The sequence below is a fragment of the Didymosphaeria variabile genome (assembly GCF_027946475.1).
Source record: "Didymosphaeria variabile strain IMI 356815 chromosome Unknown scaffold_1, whole genome shotgun sequence".
Classification (NCBI taxonomy): Eukaryota; Fungi; Ascomycota; class Dothideomycetes; order Pleosporales; family Didymosphaeriaceae; genus Didymosphaeria; species Didymosphaeria variabile.
In genome coordinates, this window is record NW_026611620.1 from 1,653,775 (window position 1) to 1,675,953 (window position 22,179).

Below are 22,179 nucleotides of genomic sequence, written 5' to 3' on the forward strand. Positions count from 1 at the left end.
GCGTGGGCGGCGCTTTATGGGGCTTAGGCCTGCTTTCTTAACCTGCATACCAACCAGTCATAGGGCGTAGCTTGAGTGTTCTTTCAATTCAATTTTGCGAAATCTGTACAATCCAAGCATAATGCAGTTACCTGACGTGACAATTGGCCGAATGAAGGGGTAAAACGCGTCACGCCGATCTCCGCGCGCCGGTCGTGCACCGCTTCGACCCGTTCTGGCTAGGATGACCAGCCATCGAATTTCATACTTAACACATTGCACGACACATGCATGCTACAATGACCAGTGCTAATCCAGCGGCTATACAAAGGCTTCCTCATACTCCTACATCCTTCTAATCCTTCAAGTGCTAACTCCGAGGCCTTCACCATTGTCGTCGGCCGATGATCCGAGTCGTGTCCCAAACCGCATAGCACACATTATTTCCTACCACCTTCCACAAATGTCACTCTGACCAGCGAGGCTTGTGAAAATGTTCACTACATCCTCATACGGGACGGTCCTGACATGCAGTGGATACCGGTCAGGCGCAGCGTGATGGACATCGCCGCTAACGAGCGTTCGCCTTCTGCCTGCAGGAGCTTGCTGTCGTGTATCCACTTTCCCTGTCGAATAACGCGACATATCCTCAGAAGCGACCATATGATAGCCGTCCTTATGGCGCATGTCCCGATGTCTGTTGTCCTCACACAATCCCCCTTTTTCGGTGCTTGGCTCGAGTGGTGTAGCAAGAGAATGAGTTAGTGCGTGACATTTTCGTAGCTGTACATGGTTTAATCACCTCTGAAAGTCATCGATGAATCGGACGTAATATGGAAGAACTAGATTCGATGTCTGAACAAGTACGTTTCATAGATAGGTTTACCAGTAGTGTTCCAAAGATGAACCGTTCCTCGGTGAGGCAGACCTTTGCTGGAGGCCATCCCTCGCGTTTCTTCTGTCTCTAATTACTATACGCAAAACGGTCTTCCGATTACTCATAATGATCCAATAACCTACTCCTAGTCCACAACGGTCAAGAGAAAGCACCTTGTTGTCCCCGTATCTGCGCAACTCTCGAGGTCGAATGTGGATTAACACTGAGTGAAACTGTTTGAAGTGACTTCCAAGTGTTTGGCAATCCAATATCGTAGGCTAAACCCAATTCGGACACGTGCAGCACGGCCAAAAAACGTGGCGGATCACTCCTTCCGGGCCACAGGATCTCCCTACTCATCACATTCCAGTGAACCGCTCACAATACCATGCAGTATATATCTATAACATAGATGCATGCGAAAGCATGCATGCAAGAGTCGTCGTTCGGTCAGTGCTCCCAAGCTCCCCGGTACCCCTCGCATCGCGACCCGTCACCGCCATTTCAGGTGACCCTAGGCTCCCGGATCCACAACTTGCGTCCGCAAACTCATACGACACGTCCTACGCAACTTCTGCACGGAGTACCTTTGTCGATGTCCGCCTTCAGGAACGACATTCCTAAACTCTTGACTACCTTTCGAGCCTTATCCCTCGGCTGATCCAAACCGCACTTTCGCGAGCATGCCATCGACATCTTCACGCTCATCGACGCGATTTATATTCTTAGATGGCCGAATTCCCAAACGGCGTCCTTGTAGCTAGACATGCTGTCAATTTTTTCGTCCAAGTCTCGCCATGCGAAAAGGTCCCCTTCGCGGTCTCCTTCTCGACCGCGTCAGCCTGATGCACCTCGCGACAAACTAAAGGTCGCGCCGGACGAGCGATTTCAGAGCCTGGATTTCTGGGTCATCAAAGACCAAACGAAGGTGAGTGTCTCGAGACCAAAGCTGGATCGTTCTACTTGATGGTACCTACCTGATGAGAAGGCTGAAGGCTGAGTCACGTGTTTTGACGCGTCCCGAATAGTGCCGATGGCTGGATTCCACACTGACTGACATGTGCGATCATAGGTATCGAAGCGCATTGTCCCGTATATGACAGCAGAAATCCCGGAGGAGCAACAGCTACAATCGTTAAGAGAGACTAAACCATGGGTGGAAGATTTCATCGATTGTGAAGACAATGAAGACGAAGACGGTACAAGCGACGATGCAGAGTGAGTGATGCACAATGGCCATCTAAACCCAATGAAAAAAACCCGTTGATTACCAGACGCTCCGGAAAATGGTCTATCACAGCCACCCTCTGCTATTGAACTGGCTGTTTGCTGAATGAGGCTAATTGTCACGTCATAGGCAATTATCTAATACTGAGGCCGTATTCTGGAACGATCCTGAGGTCACGACGAAGGAATTGCGCGACGTGACACGCTCATGGTTCCACATGCTGCTCCGCTACACATTCCGCGCCAAGCTCCGAGACGGTTGGAAGACACCGTCTCCCGCATTCGACCTTGAGGACTTCGACGACGAGCATTTTACATCGCAGCTGGACGAAAAGCAAGTGCGGAGCTTAACACGGCGCGCGAACTTATTCAATGAGTACAAAGAGACCTATAAGGAGACGAAAGGGCGCATCGGTTGGACACGCTTCTGCGTACGCATAAAGTCATTCACACAGCTTGTAGGTCTGCAAACTGAGTCTATCAAAGTCGAACAGATTCTTCAGGAGTTGGAAAAAAGCTTGCCGGAACTGAAGAACGCAAGGAAGCTACAATCGCAAAGTCTTCTCATTGAACGCCTGAAGGCCGACGCACAATCGGAACGAGCACTTCGAGAAAAGATTGCAGCCGACGCCGCGTCAGTCAACACACTTCGTGAACAATTCGAATCCAAGAAGGCTGAATCAGAGCGCCAACTTCGTCAGCAACTTGAAACCAAGAAAGCCGAATCAGAACGCCTCTTACGCAAACAACTCGAAGCTAAGGGGGCAGAAGCAGAGCGCAAGCTGCGCAAGCAACTCGAAGCCAAAACAGCTGAAGCTGAGCGGAAGCTCCGTGAACAGCTTGAAGCCAAGACCGCGGAGTCGGAGCGCGCACTCCGCGAACGTCTTGCAACAAACGCCGAATCGGAACGCAAGCTGCGCGAGAATCTGCAAGCCAAGTCAGATGCGGAACGAAAGCTACGTGAAAATCTACAAGCTAAATCCGATGCAGAACGGAAGCATCGCATTCATGATTCTCTCGTCTCATGCCGCGAGCTGATGGAGAAATTGGTTGGTGGCGAACTGCCTGCTGCAAAGCAAGGGAATTTCAAAGGTCAACAGTACAAACAGCGTTGGAAGGATCTGTTCCATACCCAATGGCTGAATTGTAAAGCAAAAAAGCCAGCAGGGCATCCGCTTGTGGGCTTGGTTGCCCAGCAGAAATACTACGTAGTGGGGAAGGATCTGTATGGGACGATAAGTGAGCGTCTGCACAACCATAAGGAGTATCGTGATAAAGAGGTGGACGCGGACGTGCTGCGGATGGTGCACGCTATTTTACCCGCTGCCTACTCGAGCCCAACAAGTACGGAGAAGGAGCGAGACTGGAATATCGCTACGGAGAAGAAGAGGTGGGGTCTGACATAGAGCGGCGATATCGCTGGACTATGGATACTCTGTGCGCCTTTGGGTCAGCGTTATCGAACGGTTTGACCCTGACGTGATGCGAGTGGGCGGGCACATCCCACCACCTGCCTCTCTATTTCCGCCAATGGAGGAGCCGCGTCCACAGTAGGAGCCTTCCGGGGTCAAAAAGAGGTGGGAGAAAGCACAATCTGCAAGAAGGAAAACAAAACGCCAGCTGCATGCGTACTCTCAGGATGTGTGTCAATATCGGTCTTTACAGAATCACTCAGCAACTGGGAGGATTCATTGTACTGTACATGGACCTCAGACATCCTTGGTATCGCACTCTGGTTGCCTTTGCGATCATACAAAGCTCTTTCTGTTAAATTTTCATGATTCACGACTTACACGACGTGCATACGGCTAGGCGGCGCACTACGGAGTTTCAATATCAAGCACGATGTATTCAAAGACCCTGAGTGTCAATGCTGTTATTGTATGGTCTTTTCCTTCTTCGTAACTATTCAGTCTTCTACGTCCCTACCTAAACTGATGTAAGGCCAACTGCATCTTATTGATTCTCCAAGCCTTTGAGATATATTTTTTCGGTCCCTAACCCACGCGCCTTTGTGTTGAATTTGATGAGCTAGCCACACCTCATCGATTAGTAACATCCTCAAGCCTGTCCAACAAGCAGAATGCACCCTTCAAATCTACGCTTCCGGTTGTGGAACGAATCACTTCACACCTTCAAAAGCGCACCATACCAGTCTGCACGCATACACATACCTCCAGAGTAGGAAAGATTCGAGTCTCTTCCCCATACATGTTACAATCCAAAATAGGTCTGCAATGTAACCGATCTTCGCGATCTCCCTCGGCTAGACGCGCAGAGGCTACCACAAAAGATCTTTCTTCGCCCAGGCCTATCAAAAGGTGCACCTACTGCAGATACAGTCAAACGTTGAATCCCATGTTGCGTCTCTACTGTTGTACAATGAGTATGCATGCGACTTGCCAGTAGCCGTCACCAACTCTTTCTCAAGCATCTGGATCTACACAAAATTGGAATGGACTACCTTGAAGGGACTAGACCTTGAAATGTGATTGCCGCACTAATGATTGGCTCGCCTGGAACTCAGCCCCAGAACCTGCTCTAGCGTGACTTAAGCGGGGCGGCTCGTGGATTTCTTGAATCTCTAAGCGTCGCTCCATCGCCTTTTTCGATGTACTGCAGCCATCGGTCTCTTTGCTAAACCTGCGAAGCACTACAACATCCCAAGAGGCCGAAAGTCCGGCATTGCGGCCAATCGGGCCTTCGGACACCATCAAACTAGCGATCAGAACGCGTTGCAACCGGGAGCACAGCACAACCACGACTGGTCAAGAGATGAACAGTATAGGAAAGGACCAGATGTCAGAATCCATTGATGGGCGAGTCCGCCTCTGTGCCCGCTGCAAGAGCCTCGATATTGCAGGAGTGCGCTCTTCGACACATCCAAGACAGTCTCTGGGACTGGTCACAACCTGGCATACGGATACCTGTGATCTTTGTAGATTCATGTATAACCTTTTGTCGCGCGATGCCTCCATTTCTCGTACAGAAAAGCAACCATATTTTCTATTTTCCATAAAGACCAGCCATAAAGACGTGTCCGATAGACTTCTACAAATTCTGGATCGCAGACTCATCGTGCTATCGATCTCAGAGAACGGACCTCCCACTGGCAGTGTACCATACATAGCCGCGCATATAGATGAGCCGCCATCATGGTTGAAATACATCCAGCCCTCGATCGATTTCGAACAGCCGAAAGAGTGGTTGAAAATCTGCAGAGAACTGCATGCCGACAACTGCAGTGGCGATAGAAACAGCATGGTCTATAATCTGAAGCTAATCGACTGTATTACTGGCGAAATAGTCCCAGCAAGCGACAATGATCCTTACGTGGCCCTTAGTTATGTGTGGGGTAACGGAGATGCATGTACGCGAGACTCCCATGCATATCCGAGGACTGTACAAGATGCCATGATTGCGACACGGGAGCTTGGATATCGATGGCTGTGGGTTGACAAATATTGCATCGACCAGGATAATTCCAACAAGGTCCGCAATCAGCTGCAACAAATGGATATGATATACCAGCAGGCCACTGTCACCATCATCGCAGCTGCAGGAACGAATGCACATTATGGCCTTCCGGGAGTCAACGAAAGCTATCGTAAACCAGCATCACCCGTTCGTGTCCATAATGAACGCTTGTACGCGATACCCAAGCCTGAGCGACGGTTTGACAATTGCAGGTGGATCACAAGAGCATGGACTTACCAAGAAGGCTTATTGTCAACGAGACGACTGATATTCACCGACGAGCAGCTGTACTTCGAGTGCAATGGATGTTACTGTGCTGAAATGATACAGATATCCTTGGACTCGTTCAAGAAGCTCCACGCTCCTGATAAACCATACTTTCACAGGCGCTACCGCGGAGAGGGAAGCCGCATGGGCACCTTTCCCCTCAATGGCTATGGTGTCGGCCCCTGGGACATCTATACTCGGATCCACGAATACTCTGAGAGGTCACTATCCCATGACTCCGATATTCTCAATGGGATATTGGGAATATTCCGAGCGTTTGAGAAGATTCAAAATCCCATGCGGCATCTGTATGGAATTCCTTTCCCGAAGGCAACAGCCTGCCCCAATCAAGTCAAGAAGTTCGATAATTCGGACCAAATTCTGCCCACATTTTCTGAGAGCCTTCAATGGAAGTTGGAGGTACCTTCGAAGCGGCGTCAAGGTTTTCCAAGCTGGTCATGGACGGGATGGTATGGCAGAATCATCTGGCCCGCCCTTTTCACAGTTGTTAAGATTGTCCGCAAATCCAGCAAAATGGAACGCCCTCGCAATCCGGAAGAAACCGAGCGAGCCCTTGACTTGTCAGTCGAGCTTCTCAATGGTAATGAGATGAAGTGGACAGAGTTCCAGGAGAATTACGAATTGCTCCTTGCTTCCAACGCACTCGGTGGCTTTATATCGATCGAGGCAAATGCAACACCTGTCTCTTTAATCCCAGGTGTGACGGACAGCGGGCCCCAAAGCCCTCAATTTCGTCTAAATCTTGCCGAGGGAACTCATCCAATTTTGGCTTCGATAACCACCGTGGAAGATTTGCAGCCTCACGATACGTTCCTCGCGATCCACTTCCACCGTACAGTGAAAGGAGACCAAGGCCGAAGCGGAAAGTCGGCGACTGCGAGTGATACCCAACATCTTTTGATAGTGCAACAGCTGGGAAGCCATTGGGAGCGCGTAGCTATTGGTTCTTATGTTATTGATTCCAAGAACGAAGTGCCCTCAACGAGGCAACGGATACGGTTGGGTTGATATTTCCTAAATTCTGCATTGTTGGTAGGTAATAAAGCGACCGTGTCCCCGCCGATTAGTAGACGTTTCTGCCATGTCTCGAAAAAAAACAGCTATTGTGAACGGAGTACCAGATGTGTCGTGATGTTCTCTGTACGCGAGGTTTGTGAAGGATGCCGATGTTTGAGCCGCATAGAGAGCCCCTGTCGATTACTCCAGAGTCGGGGAATTTCGCACACTTGAGCGAACTACGATCGAAGGCTGTGTGCGCAAATTGACGCGTTTTGTGGCTCGTGCATGACGGTTCAGCTGGAACCCTTCGATTGACGTCTAAAATAAGGGTGTTTTGTGCGCATAGCCTTCCACCTCGAAACCGACGGGGGACACTATCGTACCCTACGCCAATCAATTAAGTGGAGAATACACACTTCTTGGCATCATCTGCATAGCGTGTGCAACGATTCGTCAATGCCCTGCGCCCTTCGCTTGTTGTAGTTAGATAGCGATGCAGTCGATGGTCAGCTGGGCTGAGTTCGCTTGGCAACCGTGTGGGCCAGAGCTCTTGAAATAATCCAGTCAATCCGTCTACCCTTCATCCCTCACAGCTTGGAACCTTTTCTGTACCATTGCAAACGACTGAACCACTGGAGGTTAATGTTCCTGGCTGTTGACACGCAGCCACCATAACGCACGCACACACACACAACCTAGATGCTCCTTTCAACGTGGGGAGGCACGGGTCGGGGAGGATGTGGAGGAGACGTTTTGATGGATGCCTCGGGGTGGGACTGTAACTGTGAGTACAATCCCCGTTCATCCTTCAGCTGTATTCGAGGTTGGAGAAGAGAGATTTCAATCTCGCGTCCTTTACGTGTAACTGGATCTGGTGGTGATTTTGAGGGGATTCTGTTGTTGTCTCTGAGTTCCTTTCATGGTTGCCTTGCGTGTTCCGTTGCGAATGCTCTTTTTCGTTCGCAACGGCGCGCAGGGAATATTGTGGAGTCGGTCTTTGGCATCTACGGAACACATGCAGAGTCAAGCACAGATTCGCTACTGTTGAGAGCGGATTTCGATCTCTTTTATCGCGACTCTCGAGGAGGCTGTGCTGCGCCACACAAGCATGTACTGACGAGCTTCACAGTGACTCACACTGAGGGCATCCGCCACACCAATAACATTACTGCCGCAACCCTGCGCCACAACATAGAGCATACGGGGCGCTCCGTCCACCTTCTTGAAGACCAAGTAATGGGGTTGTGGAGGACTGCTGGCCTCGGATGATTGGCTCTGGACATCGACTATTCCTTCTCAACCACACTCTTCGATAGCGATGGTACTCGCCCAAGCCACAATCGCCGACCACGTGCACCTACACTGAATCTCGCACTTATGCTTCGACGTCTTCAAGAGAAGACGAACGCCTCGGAGCTCGACGTTGTCGACGCCTACCCGACCTCTCAGTGGCGAATTCGATGAAAAAATTCGACGCGAACTGATTGAACAGCCTCTCAAGCCATAAAGGCCTCTGCAAGGGCTATCACTCTCAACCGAATAAGTCTTGTTTTGCAGATTTATTCCTTTACGATCAGTCTGATGACGGGGGTCATCTAAGATAGAGAGGAGGAGGGTACTGTAATGTGGAAGATTCATTACGAAGGTTCTTCTTTCATATAGGCGTTTCAGTTGCCGTACCAGGCCTGGCTTTTGTATTTACTTGATTGGGAACCATTCATGAAGGTTGCGCTAATTACCGGATCAGTAGTTGAAGTAATATGCAGAGGAATCATTGAAGCTATCTTCTGTCCTGTTTTTGTTGAATGCTGCAGTCGGAAACGGCATGCTGCCATTCTGCATTGCGATTGGTCGGAGTTGTTTGTTGCCTCGTTAATTGCTCGAGTTGCGCAGCACGCTTTTTGACTGACTATCTACCACAACGTTGTCCAAGGCTGACTGAAACCCAGACATCATCTTGCTGGCCGCTTAGCCAGCTCGTATCCCCGTCAATTACGATGTATATAAGCGACGAACGACCTCTGGCTTTGCCCGCAGGAGTCAACCTGCGCAACAAAAATCAGCCCCGGATTGCTCTTCCTCCACGCTGGTCGGGGTGGGAACTTCTCAGACAATATCTTCGTCTGTGATGCTGAACAGAGCCATCAATGTATGTATCTCAAAACAAGACTATGTTGTCATCCCACATTTCGGCCGACACGAGATCATGGCCTTGTGTGCCAGCCCGCCAGAGCCACTCTGCGTAGTCCGATCGCTCCCAGTGACAACCAGGAATTTCTATAGCAGCATGAGGTCATATGTCCTTGACGCTGGTACGCCAAATGTCATCACAGTTGTCTTCTCACTAACGTAAAGTGGGGCCCCATACTCACCCATCATCGCGTACACCTCGATTGGGAACTCTGTCATCTTACTCAACAATACGGAGCTTATGTTAAACATGATAGGCAGGATCCACACTATCGTGATACTGAAGGTGTTAAATCTGACCGTCACCGTAACCTCTAAGCTTCACTACTCCTTCAGTAGCATGCGCATCAAGACTACTCAGGACATCGAGAAGTTGGAGAAGGACTTGTTCAAAACCACAGCGTGTATGAGAAACGGATACTAAACGACTACGAGTAACAATACAGTAAGATCACTATGTTCTGTATCCCCTAAAGTTCCTGTGTACATCTCGCCGCGACTTGCAAAACCACGCAATAATCTCCAAATTTAGATGCAATGACTTCACCCTTGAAGAACACAAACAGCTCCAGACTACAGTGTTTGCGGTTGTCATTCGCTAACGTCTTCTACATCCACCCAGGAAGGTCAAACTTCAAAAGGCCCATGGTATGAGCATACTCTGAATGTACCGCACCTTGGTACCACTTCATGTGAAGGAATAGTACAACAGCTTTCCTTATCCACTTTCGCGCAATAGTTACTACATTAAGTAGTTGCTCTCACTGAATTTTACAAGGCTCACCACAAAGAGAACATGGGACCCGTTTGCTCGTAGCGTTATATCTGCCAATCCCATCATATCCCCTTCCTCATGAAGGTGCGTTTCCACATCATCACGTAGTATTACCTCAAGACCACCGCACCCACCACCTCAAACGTCATTCTGACCAGTCACCACGTCACCCATCATCTTGAGCACTAACTACTGTCCCAACACACTGCACCGTCTGTTTTAACTCGAACACACCGCTCCTCTCCATCTTCCTTTCGATGATGACATACTTTCTGTGTCTAGACTTATCACGTTACTAGGAGAATTCCAATCACCCAAACTGAAAGATGGTGGACCGGGACTTTGGGAAAGGAGTCGGACTGAGAGCGCAAAAAGAGCCTGAACCACGGCTACATGTTACCATTTGGGACTGATTGCATGACAGGTGGAGTGGGATGGGCAGGACGATGCTGACTGTAGAATGCAGCATCATTTCCACCAGACTGATAAAGTCAACAGACACCTTTGCCCTAGTACAGCTTGATATTGTTGTTTATTCTCCTATTTTGTTTTCGTCTCTTAGGCTCGAGTAGGCAGAGAAGCAAGCTGAGCGCTGCCATCTGTACATCATCGGAGCATTCTACCTGCTCTTTCGCCGCCCCGTCCGGAGCCGTTGGACTCTCCGCCTTCGCTTCGCAGAGCTTGGGTATCACATCTTCCCGCTTTTGCTCCTTCCTGCAGCTCCGACCGTGCCCTCACACATTGTGCTCCCTTTTGTGGATGCGTTTCCGTCAGGACTCAGTCGCTCACTCTTCCTCCTGGATAAACGGGTTCGCGATTTCTTCACTGCCGTCAAGGGGCGAAATGACGACGAGTAGGGTGCCACGGGCGACAATCAGGCCAAGCTTGCGATAGCGGGTGTTTCCTTCCTCATCTGTTCACGTTTAGCAAAGGCTTGACAAAGCAGGAAGGAACGTACCGATTACGGCTTCCTTGACCTCGTCCAAGACAAGGTTCATGAGCTGGTCGTAACCTTTCAAAGTACCAATGACTACACAGTGTCAGTACGACGGCTTCACCAGCAGCACAGGTTTCGATTCCGCCAATGGTCCTCGACATACCTTCTCTGCCACCACTGAACTTGACGGTGAGCTCCTTGTCCATGTACTTTCCGAGGTCGAGGATGTTCTCCTTCTTGGGACGCTCCGCTTGGCCGCCTGCTCCCCCGCCATGTGCACCGCGCCCGCCTCCGCGCCCTCCTCGATCGCCTCCACGGCCACCACCGCCGCGGCCCCGGAATGCGCCGCGCTCAGACATATCAGGTCGGACTCGGGTCGGAAGGAGAAATCAAGGCAGGCTGTTGTCTCACGACGCGCGGTGACGATGGTCTCAATGGTGGAGGAATTAGAGCTGGCCTGAGCTCCGCCGGAGATTCGGCGTTCTCTTTCCGACGCGGCGACACGTGACGTTCCGCCGCACACGGGTCGGGCAGGGTTACGTGAGCAGGGGAGGAGATTCAGGAAATGCCGCAGGAGGAGGCCGCGGTCAGTGCAGCTGATCCCGCCCATGCATCGCTCGCTCCCCTGTGATTGGCCAGGGACGGCTGCCCTCGGACGCCGACCCGACGCAGCGCCCGTGGCAGACTGTCAGCCGCCCACGCAGGCCCACCCAGCAGTCTCCGCCGCCTCGTCGGCGCATCGCGCCCAGAACAGAGACGCACAACGGCTTCGGATTGCGAGCACGACGCCGGCCGCTGGAGATGGGGGCGCCTTGTGGCCGTCTTATTCCCTGCGCCCCCTGCGCGCGCCGCCTCTCCATCCGGGCTAGAGTGGCCCGCACACGTCGCCCGCACATCGAAGATCCGCAGGGCCAGAACCCGCCCAAAATGCAAGCCAGGGCGCGAGTGATTGGGCGGGGCCGCTGGCCTCCTCCGCCCTAGCCTCTTGCTCCCGTCCGGCGAGGGCCTCGACGAGCACGCCCATGCCAACCGCGCCCTGCTTCGTTGTGGCTGTTTCCGACCCCCGGCCCTGTTGCAGTCGCAGCGCAGTGCGCAGCGGCCTCCCGTCCCCAGACTCCTCCAGCGCTCCGTCTCCTCACTCTTCGCTCAAACACATCCTTCTGTCAGGGAGCGCTGCCGTGACATGCTGCCCTAGCAGCCTCGACGCCGCCGCTGCTGTGCGCTCTGTGCCTGCTCCAACGCTGGCGCACGCGTGGACCTCCGCTGTCTCCGCTTAGCCTCCTTCCACCCTCCCCTCCTCCCCTCCTCCAAGCTCCAGCACACCCGCCTCCGACACCTCAGCGCACCGCCGCAACCACCAGCGCAAACATGTCTGCCGCCGACACACCCGCTGCGGCCACAATGCACCAGCACCACCACGCTCCCTCGCTTTCGGGCGATCTCAAGCGCAAGCGGAGTCCTTCACACGACCACGTTCATCCCGCTGCCGCGCAAAAGGCTGCCAAGACGTCGAGCAACCACCTACAGATCAACTACCTCGCCCGCCAATGCGAGAACGACCTGCCGCTTCTTACCAACGATGACACCCTGCCCAACATCTTGTCTCTGCTCAGCGACTACCAGGGCGTGCTGGACCGCCACGAGAGCATGGCCTGCAACCTCGGCGCCCGCCCGCTTGGTCCTATCTTGATCAAGAGATTTGAGCGTTTGTTCGACGGCCCGCCACGCGTCTTGAAGAGCCATGGCAGGGACGGTACTACAGTGACGTGGCTGGATGTGGTCGAGTTTGCGCGCAACAAGCCCGAGCAATTCCAGCTAGGACAGATGAGCGAGGGCATAAGAGTTTGTCAATTCTACACCAAGCAGTGTCGCGTCCAGATATCGGAAGAGGACTTTGTACTCATTTCCTCGGGCATTCCGCAGAAGATGATCCCACCGCAACCCATCATCGAAGACGAAGAGAAGGAACTGGGCACACTCGAGATTTTGGAGCGCAATTTGGGGCAGATCTGTCAATTGGCCGATCAAGGTAAGCTTTTGCTGTCTCTCTTCGCGCCAGCCTGGTCCTTCGCAAAATGCACAAACCATTTGATGCGGGCCACTATCCGCGGTCCATTTCCTACGTGCCGACTTAGCCGTTCAATGCTCTTAGTGCATCGATCGCTGACCTGAAACAGTCGCTGCCCGAACGCGCCAACTCAATCATAGGCTCAAGGGGCGGAAACAAGCTATTCTTGATCGCAGAGCCACCGCTAGTCCCGCTCCGCCTATCCGCCCCTCAAGTCCTTCCAATGTCGCGCTAATGAACGGAGCATCCCAAGTGGCCGCGAACCACACACATGCTAATCCGTCAACCCAATCTTCTCCTGGCGGGTTCGTGGCAGTTAATTCTCGCCCTCGCGCCGAGAATGGCGCTTCGAGGGACACCAGACATGAACTCATGTCCAAATTCCATACCACGACCGAGCGGCGGACACCGTCTCAGCCTTCAAATGGTTCCGTCGATGCTCGACGGCCGTCGATGGGCTCCCATAGTCTCTCACACTCTGCGCCACCACCACCACCCCATGTACCCAAACCCCCAAAACCAGCCGACTTGGGACCTTCTGCTCTTGCCCAACAGCGACCGTCACATATGTCCGACTCAGAACTCCATCAGGTCATGAACTCGCCCGTGCCAATACCGAACACACCAACTAGTCTCCTCCCCGCAGCCAGCCAGCGTGCCCAGCAACCCCAAGACAAAGACGACGGTGGGCCCTTCAAAGCGGAAATGGTCCACCGCATGGAGAGCCTTGCCAAAGGCGAGCGTATCCTTCCACCATGTGATCGCTGTCGCAGACTGCACATGGATTGCCTCAAGAACCTGACTGCGTGTATGGGCTGCACCCGGAAGCATGCAAAATGCTCATGGCGTGAAGTGCGCGGAAACGAGATCCGTGGCTCCTACTCGCACCCCCCTTCGACTGGCATAATCAGCAGCATGCACAGCGAGAGCGATGAAGGCGAAGTTGGCTCCGGTCATGGTAACGGCATGCATGTTGAGAGGGCGAGTACAGGGAGTCCAGCGGGCATGTTGAGTCCACAGCGAGGTGGGCTGACACCCTCACATGTTGGTCCGTCGCCGGCGCCGCAACCACAACATCTGCCCCCCGAACACCGCATACCTTCATCGCGCAACTCGCCACCGCCCCACGAGAGGGAGCCTAGTCGAGGCGTAGAAGCGCAACTCCAAGAGGCTGCAAAAAGTGGTCTTGCGCACGCAAGCGCGAGGTTAGCCGGGCCTCCTGAAAGTAGTAAACCGCCCGAGTATCAAGCTATGGTCGCTTGACTCGCACCATAGTCATGGTAGTGCAATGTTCGCGCAAGTCCTAGCATTATTACCATAATTCCCATACGCTGGGTATGCCACTGGTGCGAGCCACTTCCGCACGGCGAAAAAAAGTTCTCTTCTTGTACTTACGTTTGCGAGTGAGCGCGGTGGAAAGTTATCTTGTCCCTCAGATTGCAGGTTTCCCTTCTTTGTAAGGCGGGTGCGCATGACCGCCGGCGTTGGTCTACGGTTGGGAATGATATCCAGGGCCTGGACGCTTGTCATTTATCAACTTTTTGTCGAGACATGTTCTTTCTAGAGAAATATTGAAAATTCGTCCCAAAACCTCGCCACCCGTCGCTCAACTTGTGTTTCATGCCACTCAAACCTGTGCAACCTTTCATAAATGTAGGAATGTTAAAGGGTTATCAATCTACACTGCGAGCGCAAAAGTCCGGTGGTATCTATCAGCAATACCATCTGAAGGTAGGTGCAGTTGATATTCCATCACGACCATGCAGAATAGGCATGTTCAGTCAAAATCATGTCCAACCCAGTATCCATTATAAATCGATATGGGGGTGGCTAGATTTGCCCGCCTAGCACGATTGCTGACAACGTTCGCGACTTCCCTTCTTTCAGGACTGCAAACATTCGGACAGTCAGGAACCCTCCACGAACCTCCCAACTTTCCCTCTATCTTTCTCACTTACCTACCACCAACGACCTGTGTGCACAACGATCGGTCCCACGCCATAAGATCTCACAATGCAGATACGTACACAATGGCCGTATCTTTCACAAAGAACTCTATGGTTTATAGGACGAGTTGAAGATCTTCCCAAAGTCAACACAGCTCTCACAACCGACTCTCCTGCCTACGAAGGAAAATTCGAAGTCGTCTGGTACTGGCTACCAGATTTATTGCTCACCTCATACAAGCTTTCGTAACGCAGAAAGGTTCGAATTGTAAGAATGGCTGACACCTTAGTTCCAAATCCTGCCCTTTCGAGTCTCCTCGCCCACGTCATTGACAACACCGACCTTCGAAATATCACGGCGCTGATCCAGCAGGATATTGCTCAGGCCTCACTCATTGGGGGTACAGAGCCCACGGTGCACACCAGCCCTTTCGTCGATTTGGTAGACACGCGTGTCTCCAAACACGGCATGGCGTTCCCGGGTCGAACTCGCATACTGTACCGTACATTCCGTGTTAGTATACTTGAAGCTGTTTGCGAACTAGATATTGAAGACTTCCAACAGCTCATCAACGAGGCTAGGAAGGGTTGGGAGTCCGCGGCTATGATCGAGCGGTGGTTTCTAGAGTGCGCAATCGCTGCGAGCGAACTCAAGCCGGTACTCACAGCCCGATTGACGCAGTATCTGCAACAACCGCGTTACGAAGCGCATGACCGAGCGTCCGAGTCTACACCCGCAGACCTCAATCAGTCATTGCAATCTCCTCATCTGGAGATGACACTGCTCTTTCGAAAGCTGGCGGGCGGTGCGCTTGGCCGACGTCCGACCGAAGATGAAATCGTTTGTATCCTCCAACAACTCGTTCTCATTGGGACTGATACCTGCTCAGCGATCGAGAAGGTGCTAGGTGACTTCTTCCGCCTACGTTCCGCGATGAATCGGACCCATGCCGAGAACCATTCGCGCTTCCTCATTGATCGCATCTGTTATGCGAGCATCAAGCCCTTCGACGCAATGCTCAGCGATCCGCAGTCCGCCATTTCTTTGCCTGTGCGTGGGCTCCTGCAGACTATGCGGCCTGAGCACTTCGTGCGGCAAGTGCTGAGGGCGACCTTTCCTTATCCTCCAGGTGTGCAACGCCCAGGGGTCTTCTCCCACGCCGAGTACGTTAGGCACATGCCTGAGACGTCCCTATGTGTGTATCGCTCCATTATGCATGCCGCAGTGTCTCCTAGCGTCGACATTGACGGAAGCATCCGACAAGTCGTAGAAGCGCGTTTCGATGACAACTGGAAGGCTAACAGCCGTGTAGCATCCCCAGCACCGTTTTTTCCACCGGGTTGGCGTCTCCCCAATGCCGTGTGGCGCACTCATGTTCGAAACGACTTCCAGCACGCCCTCGATGAGGCCCTCGCGAGCAACGATCATTTCGAGCAAGAGTTCGATATCACGGAAGACGTGCCACTCGTGGCTATTGGTGATAAGCTCGTCCCTTCTGACTACTCGTCTTCCACGCACGCGTACGCGGCCGACGACCTGTGCACAGTCTGCATGGAGAAGTTCGCGGAGACGCTTGACATCCGTTGCATGAAGTTGCGCTTTTGCGGACACCTCTTCCACGAGGCCTGCCTCGACGATTTGATCAACGTGGCCACACAAAACGACTACATCCAATGCCCGTATTGCCGCTGTAACATCTGTGAACCGCGGCCTGTGCGCGGGGTGCCTGACGAGGCAGCAACTGACAATGAGGCGGAGGACAGCTAAACTGATTCTGACGATGGCGACATATCTGGTATTGTCGATTGGCCCTTCGACCGGCTTCCGCTATAGAATATAGGCTGCGATTCGGAGCGTCGGGATTTCATTTCTCTAATTTAATCATTCTTCCTCGAAACAATGCTTATACATTGCTTTGTACAATTCACAATACTTCTCGCAACCCTTATCGCTTCCTCCATGCAATGACCCTTCATTACCGTTCTCTCTTCAAATTCTAAGCCAAGAACCATGAAAGAATTGATTTGGATATAACAGTGCTCCTTTTGAAGGAATGTTCTCAGTCAACGTGTTCATGGAACACCGCATCTCACACAATGGTATCGACGCCACATGTCCGCCACAAGATTTACTCGGTCAGCGTGAGATGAACGAGGAGGAATGTGGGAGAAATGCATATATCGATATATCGTGTATTATCATGCGGCTATAAATCACCGCATTCGTCAAAGAATAATTAACGTTATACCGCCTGCCGTTATAGCCATGTAGCCGTTACTCGTATCATATTCTCGTCTCGTGCTCGTCACGCTCTGAGACTGTGGGATTAGTACACCGTGTCCCCCTTCTTGATCGCATCCCAGTCCGTGGCACTGCCTTGGCCGGATCCTTCATGCACTCCAGGTACAGTACCACTTGCATCCGTTCCGCCGCGACCATCACCGTACTTCTCCACATTCGTGGGAAGACCTGTATGCGGCTCTGTCACGGTGTGGTGACCTCCAGCAACATCGCTGGCTGGGTGAGCACCGTACACACCTGGCTTCGTCTGCCTGCTACCTGTTAGAGATGTGACCCCTTCATCAAGTAAGGGTAGGTATAGCTTACTGGTCTCCAGAAACGAGGTTAGGATCACCGATAGGCCCGTCAATGCCGATGTGTTCGCGCTTTCCTACGTGCGGATCTGCCTCGCGCGCTGGGTGGCCTACGGGCGGTTCCTTGTGCAGGACGTTACGCCCTTTTTTCTCGGCTAGGTGTCTCCCTTCTTCGTGTTCGTAGGCTGCGGCGCCGGCACCTGCTGCTCCTACGCCGGCAGCGCCAGCAGCGTATTCCTTGGAATGGCGGGGAGAATCGCGGGAGGCGCGAGGGCTATTCTCATCACTGTCACCGGTTCGGTCTTTGTCTTTCTTGTTGAGGAAGGTGAGGAAGCGGTGTTTCTTCTCCTTGGGGCTGCCCTCCTCTTCAGGCGTGGCCTCACGCTCCTTCTGCGCTTCCTTTTCCTTCGCAGCGAGCAGCTTGTCGTGCTCCTTCTGTTGCTTTTCCATCTCTTTGGCATGTTCCTTCTCTTTTATGCTCCGCCTCCTTGGTGTGTTTCTTCTCCTCCGCCGCGACGAGCTTGTCATGGTGTTTTTGGTCGTGCGCCTGCTTCTTCTCCAACGCCTTCTGTTGGTCGTCGAAAGCTTTCTGTTGCTCTTTAAGCTGGCGCTCTTGCTCCTTCTGAGCGTCGTGCTGGGAGAGGCCGTATGCGCCTGCACCTGCTGCACCTACGCCAGCAGCGGTGCCAAGGGCGGCGTTGCGCTTTGTGTGGTCCTCCTTCGGATCTTGAGGGCGGGGAACTTGGGTGGCGTCTTGAGGCTGGTAGCCTTGGGTGACGGAGGGCTGCTGGGCTTGAGGGTGGGAGCGGTCGCGGGTAGCGGCGTAAGCTCCTGCTCCTAGGGCTCCTGCTCCTCCAACAACAGCGGCATCGCGGCCGTAGTGGTGCTGACTTTGAGGTGCACCAGCTTGCTGAGTGGACGCATCCTGAAGCATACCGCTTTGCGGGGCAGACGTGGTAGGATCGTAACGCTGGCTATCCAGACCGTGCGTTCCAGACGTAGGATTTTGCTGGTGATCGTCGTGTCCTCGAGTGGCAGCATATGCTCCTGCGCCTAAAGCTCCAGCTCCTCCGACCGCGGCGGCGTCACGCCCATAATGGTGCTGGCTCTGGGGCGCACTAGCTTGCTGGGTAGACGTGGCTGGATCGTAGCGCTGGTTGTCCAGGGGGGACACACCAGCAGTAGGGCCTCGGGCCGTGGATGACTGCTGGTAACCCTGGGTAGCAGAGGGGGTGTTGGGCTTGATCATTCCCGCGAGTGGCAGCATACGCTCCGGCACCCAAGGCTCCAGCTCCACCGACAGCGGCGGCGTCACGACCGTAGTGGTGCTGAGCCTGGGGAGCTCCGGCTTGCTGAGTAGAAGCAGCAGGATCATAACTCTGGCCATCAAGGTCACGTCCTCCAGGCACAGCACGCTGGTGTTCCAGCTGATGGTCACGATTCGCAGCGTGCATTCCAGCACCAGCAGCTCCAAGCCCACCAACGGCGGCGGCATCACGACCGTAATGGTGTTGTTGGTCATGGGGTGACGTAGCAGATGTCGATGTTCCAGCAGTTGATCGGGGATCATGAGCACCATGGACCGAAGGGTCGTAACGCTGATCATCCATAGAAGCGCCGGGTTGCGTGCTTGGATGCTCGCCATAGGACTTTGCAGCTTCGTAAGCTCCGTAGCCTGCGGCTCCTGCACCTCCCGCGACGGCAGCATCGCGGCCGTAATGGTGCTGCTTGGAGGCTTCCTCTGGCGCTTTGGGATCTAGCCTACTGGCTTCTTCCTTTGAAAGGCCCTTCTGCTTCTGCGGATCTGGCAGCACGCGCGGGTCCATAACATTGGCAACATCGCTCTTGTGAGGACCAACAGTTGAGGGTGCAGGGTCCTCAACGGTCGGAGCAGCGTGATGGTGCTTCTGTACAGCAGGATCGGGCTGAACTCGCGGGTCAAGGACATTCACAACATTGCTCTTGTGGGGCCCGACTGTAGAGGAGGCGGGACCGGAATCCGGCTCGGCATCTCGCTGGCTGGCGTACAGGCCTGCGGTTGTTGCAGCGCCTGCGCCTACGAGGGCGGCGTCGCGACCGTAGTGGTGCTGGGAGTCGGGATTCACATCTTGCCCAGCTAAGGGGTATTCCTTGTTGGACAGTTCACGTCCTTTGGATGCTTGTTCGGTAGAGGGCTGAGTGGACGGCTGAGAAGATCCAATCGCACCGCCAGTAAGTGCAGCATTGCGTGTATCACGGTTCTCCGATGCAACGGGGTCGTATCTCTGCTCCGCGAATCCACCCCTTGGAACAGTGTCGACTCGAGGATCCACCTTAGTGTGGGTGTAAGGGTTGGGCTCGTTATACAAGGATTTGTCACCAACATCTGAAGAGCCTGTCTGGTGGTGCTTTCCAGCTGCGTAAGCGCCTGCGCCGGCAGCTCCCAAACCTCCCGCAATCGCGGCATCTCGTCCATAATGATGCTCCGATGTGGGCTGTTCCGCCGAGCGAGCCTGTGGTTCGTCCAGAGAACCCGTGTGGCGCAATCCAGGCTCCGCAGCGAAGGCAGATGGAGTAGTCTCCGTGGTCGGCTTGCTCTGGATGTACGAAGGCGCATTCGACTCTTCGAGCGGTGTCGGGCTAGGAAATCCTCCAGGAATGTGGAGCTTAGGATCTATCCTGTTCGCAGTATCTGTCGAATGAGGTCCTGAGGTGAACAATAGGCTGTTTTTGCCGTCCTGGGGCGATGCAGGCGTAGAATCACAAGGGTCTCCCTCATACTTGTGGCCGTGTCCGGCATGGTCATGGGTCCAGCCGTGTTCATCAACTGCTGCTCTCGCAGCAGCCAGTGCTTCAGGATTTGCAGACTGAGAGGGGTTCGTCAACTGAGATGGCTGGGCCTCATGGCGCTTCGCTGCCTCGTGAGCACCCACTCCGGCCGCTCCTAAGCCTCCGGCAACCGCGGCGTCTCGTCCATGATGATGCTCCGGTACAGGCTGCTCTACTGAATGAGGCTGGAGATTCGCTTCAATCCTTCCCTCGTTCTGGGGAATGACCGAGGACGCCGATGCAGCCTCAGCAGCGCCAGCGAGACCTTGGCGGCTCTGGCCGTCGTGAAGTCCCGCTTCCCTCTCCTTGGTACCCGGTTCCCGTTCGTTGGTAGTCTTAGCCGTCTGTGAAGCTTGATGCGCAACACCCCCAGCAAGGGGAAAAGACCGACCAGAGTCTGGCGGTATGTCCGACTCCTGCCTCTGGAGGTTGATATGCGGAGGTTGGCGAGCGGAACTGTAGCTTGGATCCTCAGGATGGCTCCGCGAGGCATGTTCTGCCAGAGCCCCTGCACCCAATGCACCGGTGCCAGCCGCCGCACCTTGTCCAAGGTGTGATTCATGGTCACGAGCCCTTGTACCTGACAGGTCTCCACCTGCTCCTGGCTGATTGCTTCCAATTGCTTCGCGTTGCTTCTGCTCGAAAAGATTGTCATTCGGCCGTGCGGCGTGAGTATCACTTGAGCCTTGCGGGAAGCCAATGACACCGGACTTGATGCTCGCGGTGCTCGTGTCCTCATGTGGACCCGGCCGATACTGGTTCGGATGCAGACTGGGCGTGGCACTTGGGGCTGATGAATCACCTGCGCTGGTGGAAGTGGCTTGCGGTACGTGTGGGGTATTAGAAAAGTGAGGTGCGTCGCCGGTGGTCTTGGAGTCGCCGGGCGTGTCGCCTTTGGCAAATTGGTCGTAAATGGGGTGGTACCTAATAGCGTGAGGATCAGTTTTGGGACTCCAAGTGGGATTGACTGTTTGGGACTGACTCTCCCGACGCTCCCTGAGTAGACTGATGTGCACCTGTGAGGTGACTGCCCTCGCCAGTCAAGCCTCCAGTCTTGGAGCGGTCGAATTCAGCAGCGGTAGGGGTATCGTGTCGGCCTTGCGCAGCATCACTCTCCTTGCTCTGACCGTGAGACCTGTGATAGTCAGTCAGTACACCATGCATTGTTTTCTCGAAGCAAACTCACAGGACGTTCTTGATCTTCTCCATATTGCCTGCTTTGGGATATCACGAGTTACCGAAAGCAGTAGGAGCAAGGAAGGGTATCACGTAGTTGTTACTGGAAACAGAACGGGATGGATGCAAATGTTGGCAAAGGTCAATTAATACAGTGGAGGTTGTGCAATCATACAGGGCAGTCGCGACCGGAGACGGCCATTGATGTCATAGACGTGAGGTTAGCTGCAAGTAGCCGCACCCCGCTAAGTAGCCATTGGGGCACGACAAAGAGCGCCCACGCCCGAAACTGCCAAAAGCCACGTCCAAACTGGTTTCGAGCGGCCTAGAGGCGTCAAGTGCAATGCTACTCGAGCTTCGCGGATCGCCATGATCCTGGCGGTGAATCGAGTGGGGTCGATGCAAGTTGCGCTGGCGGTTTCGCAGGCGTTCACAGCTTCGAAGCCCGGCAGGACTTCAACACTGACAGCTGGGCACGAACAGGTAATCGGCGCTAAGCTGGGCACCTGATATAATGCGTTTGTGGCGTGGGATGCCATCTCGCCGTGCAGCTGGTGGAGGCATCACGAGCGATGACGCACGCACAGGGATCGCCGAGCTACCCCACACCGCAACGCAAGCCGGGCGCCACCAGGTCATAGTATCACAGGTTGCTGCAGAGATAGTCCCGCATCGCGATTGACATGTTGCTGTGGTGAAGACTCCAGAGGTCAGAAAGAAGGCAGAGGGCCTCCAGAACTGGTACTGCCGGAGACCGGACCGGGCGCTGCGTCCGAAGCGCCTCCGGCTGCATCTCCGGGGCACGTGACCGTCTCGAGCATGGAAGCGATGCTGCTG

The 22,179-nt window shown here is 53.7% G+C and overlaps 6 protein-coding genes across 6 annotated transcripts; 4 read left to right on the forward strand and 2 right to left on the reverse strand.

Moving 5' to 3' along the window:
• Positions 1–1,622: 1,622 nt before the first annotated feature.
• Positions 1,623–3,489, forward strand: N0V89_000529 (uncharacterized protein; the record flags this gene model as incomplete). Its single annotated transcript, XM_056209350.1, has 3 exons — positions 1,623–1,784; positions 1,929–2,074; positions 2,214–3,489. 3 exons carry the CDS (start codon positions 1,623–1,625, stop codon positions 3,487–3,489), a joined length of 1,584 nt encoding a protein of 527 aa, XP_056076172.1.
• A 2,037-nt stretch (positions 3,490–5,526) lies between these two features.
• N0V89_000530 (uncharacterized protein) lies at positions 5,527–6,856 on the forward strand (the record flags this gene model as incomplete). Its single annotated transcript, XM_056209351.1, has 2 exons — positions 5,527–5,532; positions 5,561–6,856. The coding sequence occupies 2 exons, from the start codon at positions 5,527–5,529 to the stop codon at positions 6,854–6,856; spliced, it is 1,302 nt and encodes a 433-aa protein (XP_056076173.1).
• A 3,741-nt stretch (positions 6,857–10,597) lies between these two features.
• Positions 10,598–11,108, reverse strand: lsm7 (U6 snRNP-associated protein Lsm7; the record flags this gene model as incomplete). The annotated part of the gene is made up of 3 exons (XM_056209352.1): positions 10,598–10,725; positions 10,771–10,842; positions 10,913–11,108. 3 exons carry the CDS (start codon positions 11,106–11,108, stop codon positions 10,598–10,600), a joined length of 396 nt encoding a protein of 131 aa, XP_056076174.1.
• Positions 11,109–12,117: 1,009 nt separating this feature from the next.
• N0V89_000532 (uncharacterized protein) lies at positions 12,118–14,080 on the forward strand (the record flags this gene model as incomplete). The annotated part of the gene is made up of 2 exons (XM_056209353.1): positions 12,118–12,778; positions 12,927–14,080. The coding sequence occupies 2 exons, from the start codon at positions 12,118–12,120 to the stop codon at positions 14,078–14,080; spliced, it is 1,815 nt and encodes a 604-aa protein (XP_056076175.1).
• Positions 14,081–15,037: 957 nt separating this feature from the next.
• N0V89_000533 (uncharacterized protein) lies at positions 15,038–16,531 on the forward strand (the record flags this gene model as incomplete). The annotated part of the gene is made up of 1 exon (XM_056209354.1): positions 15,038–16,531. One exon carries the CDS (start codon positions 15,038–15,040, stop codon positions 16,529–16,531), a length of 1,494 nt encoding a protein of 497 aa, XP_056076176.1.
• A 559-nt stretch (positions 16,532–17,090) lies between these two features.
• Positions 17,091–21,375, reverse strand: N0V89_000534 (uncharacterized protein; the record flags this gene model as incomplete). The annotated part of the gene is given in 6 exon segments (XM_056209355.1): positions 17,091–17,316; positions 17,372–17,878; positions 17,922–18,735; positions 18,755–21,090; positions 21,149–21,301; positions 21,353–21,375. 6 exon segments carry the CDS (start codon positions 21,373–21,375, stop codon positions 17,091–17,093), a joined length of 4,059 nt encoding a protein of 1,352 aa, XP_056076177.1.
• Positions 21,376–22,179: the final 804 nt, after the last annotated feature.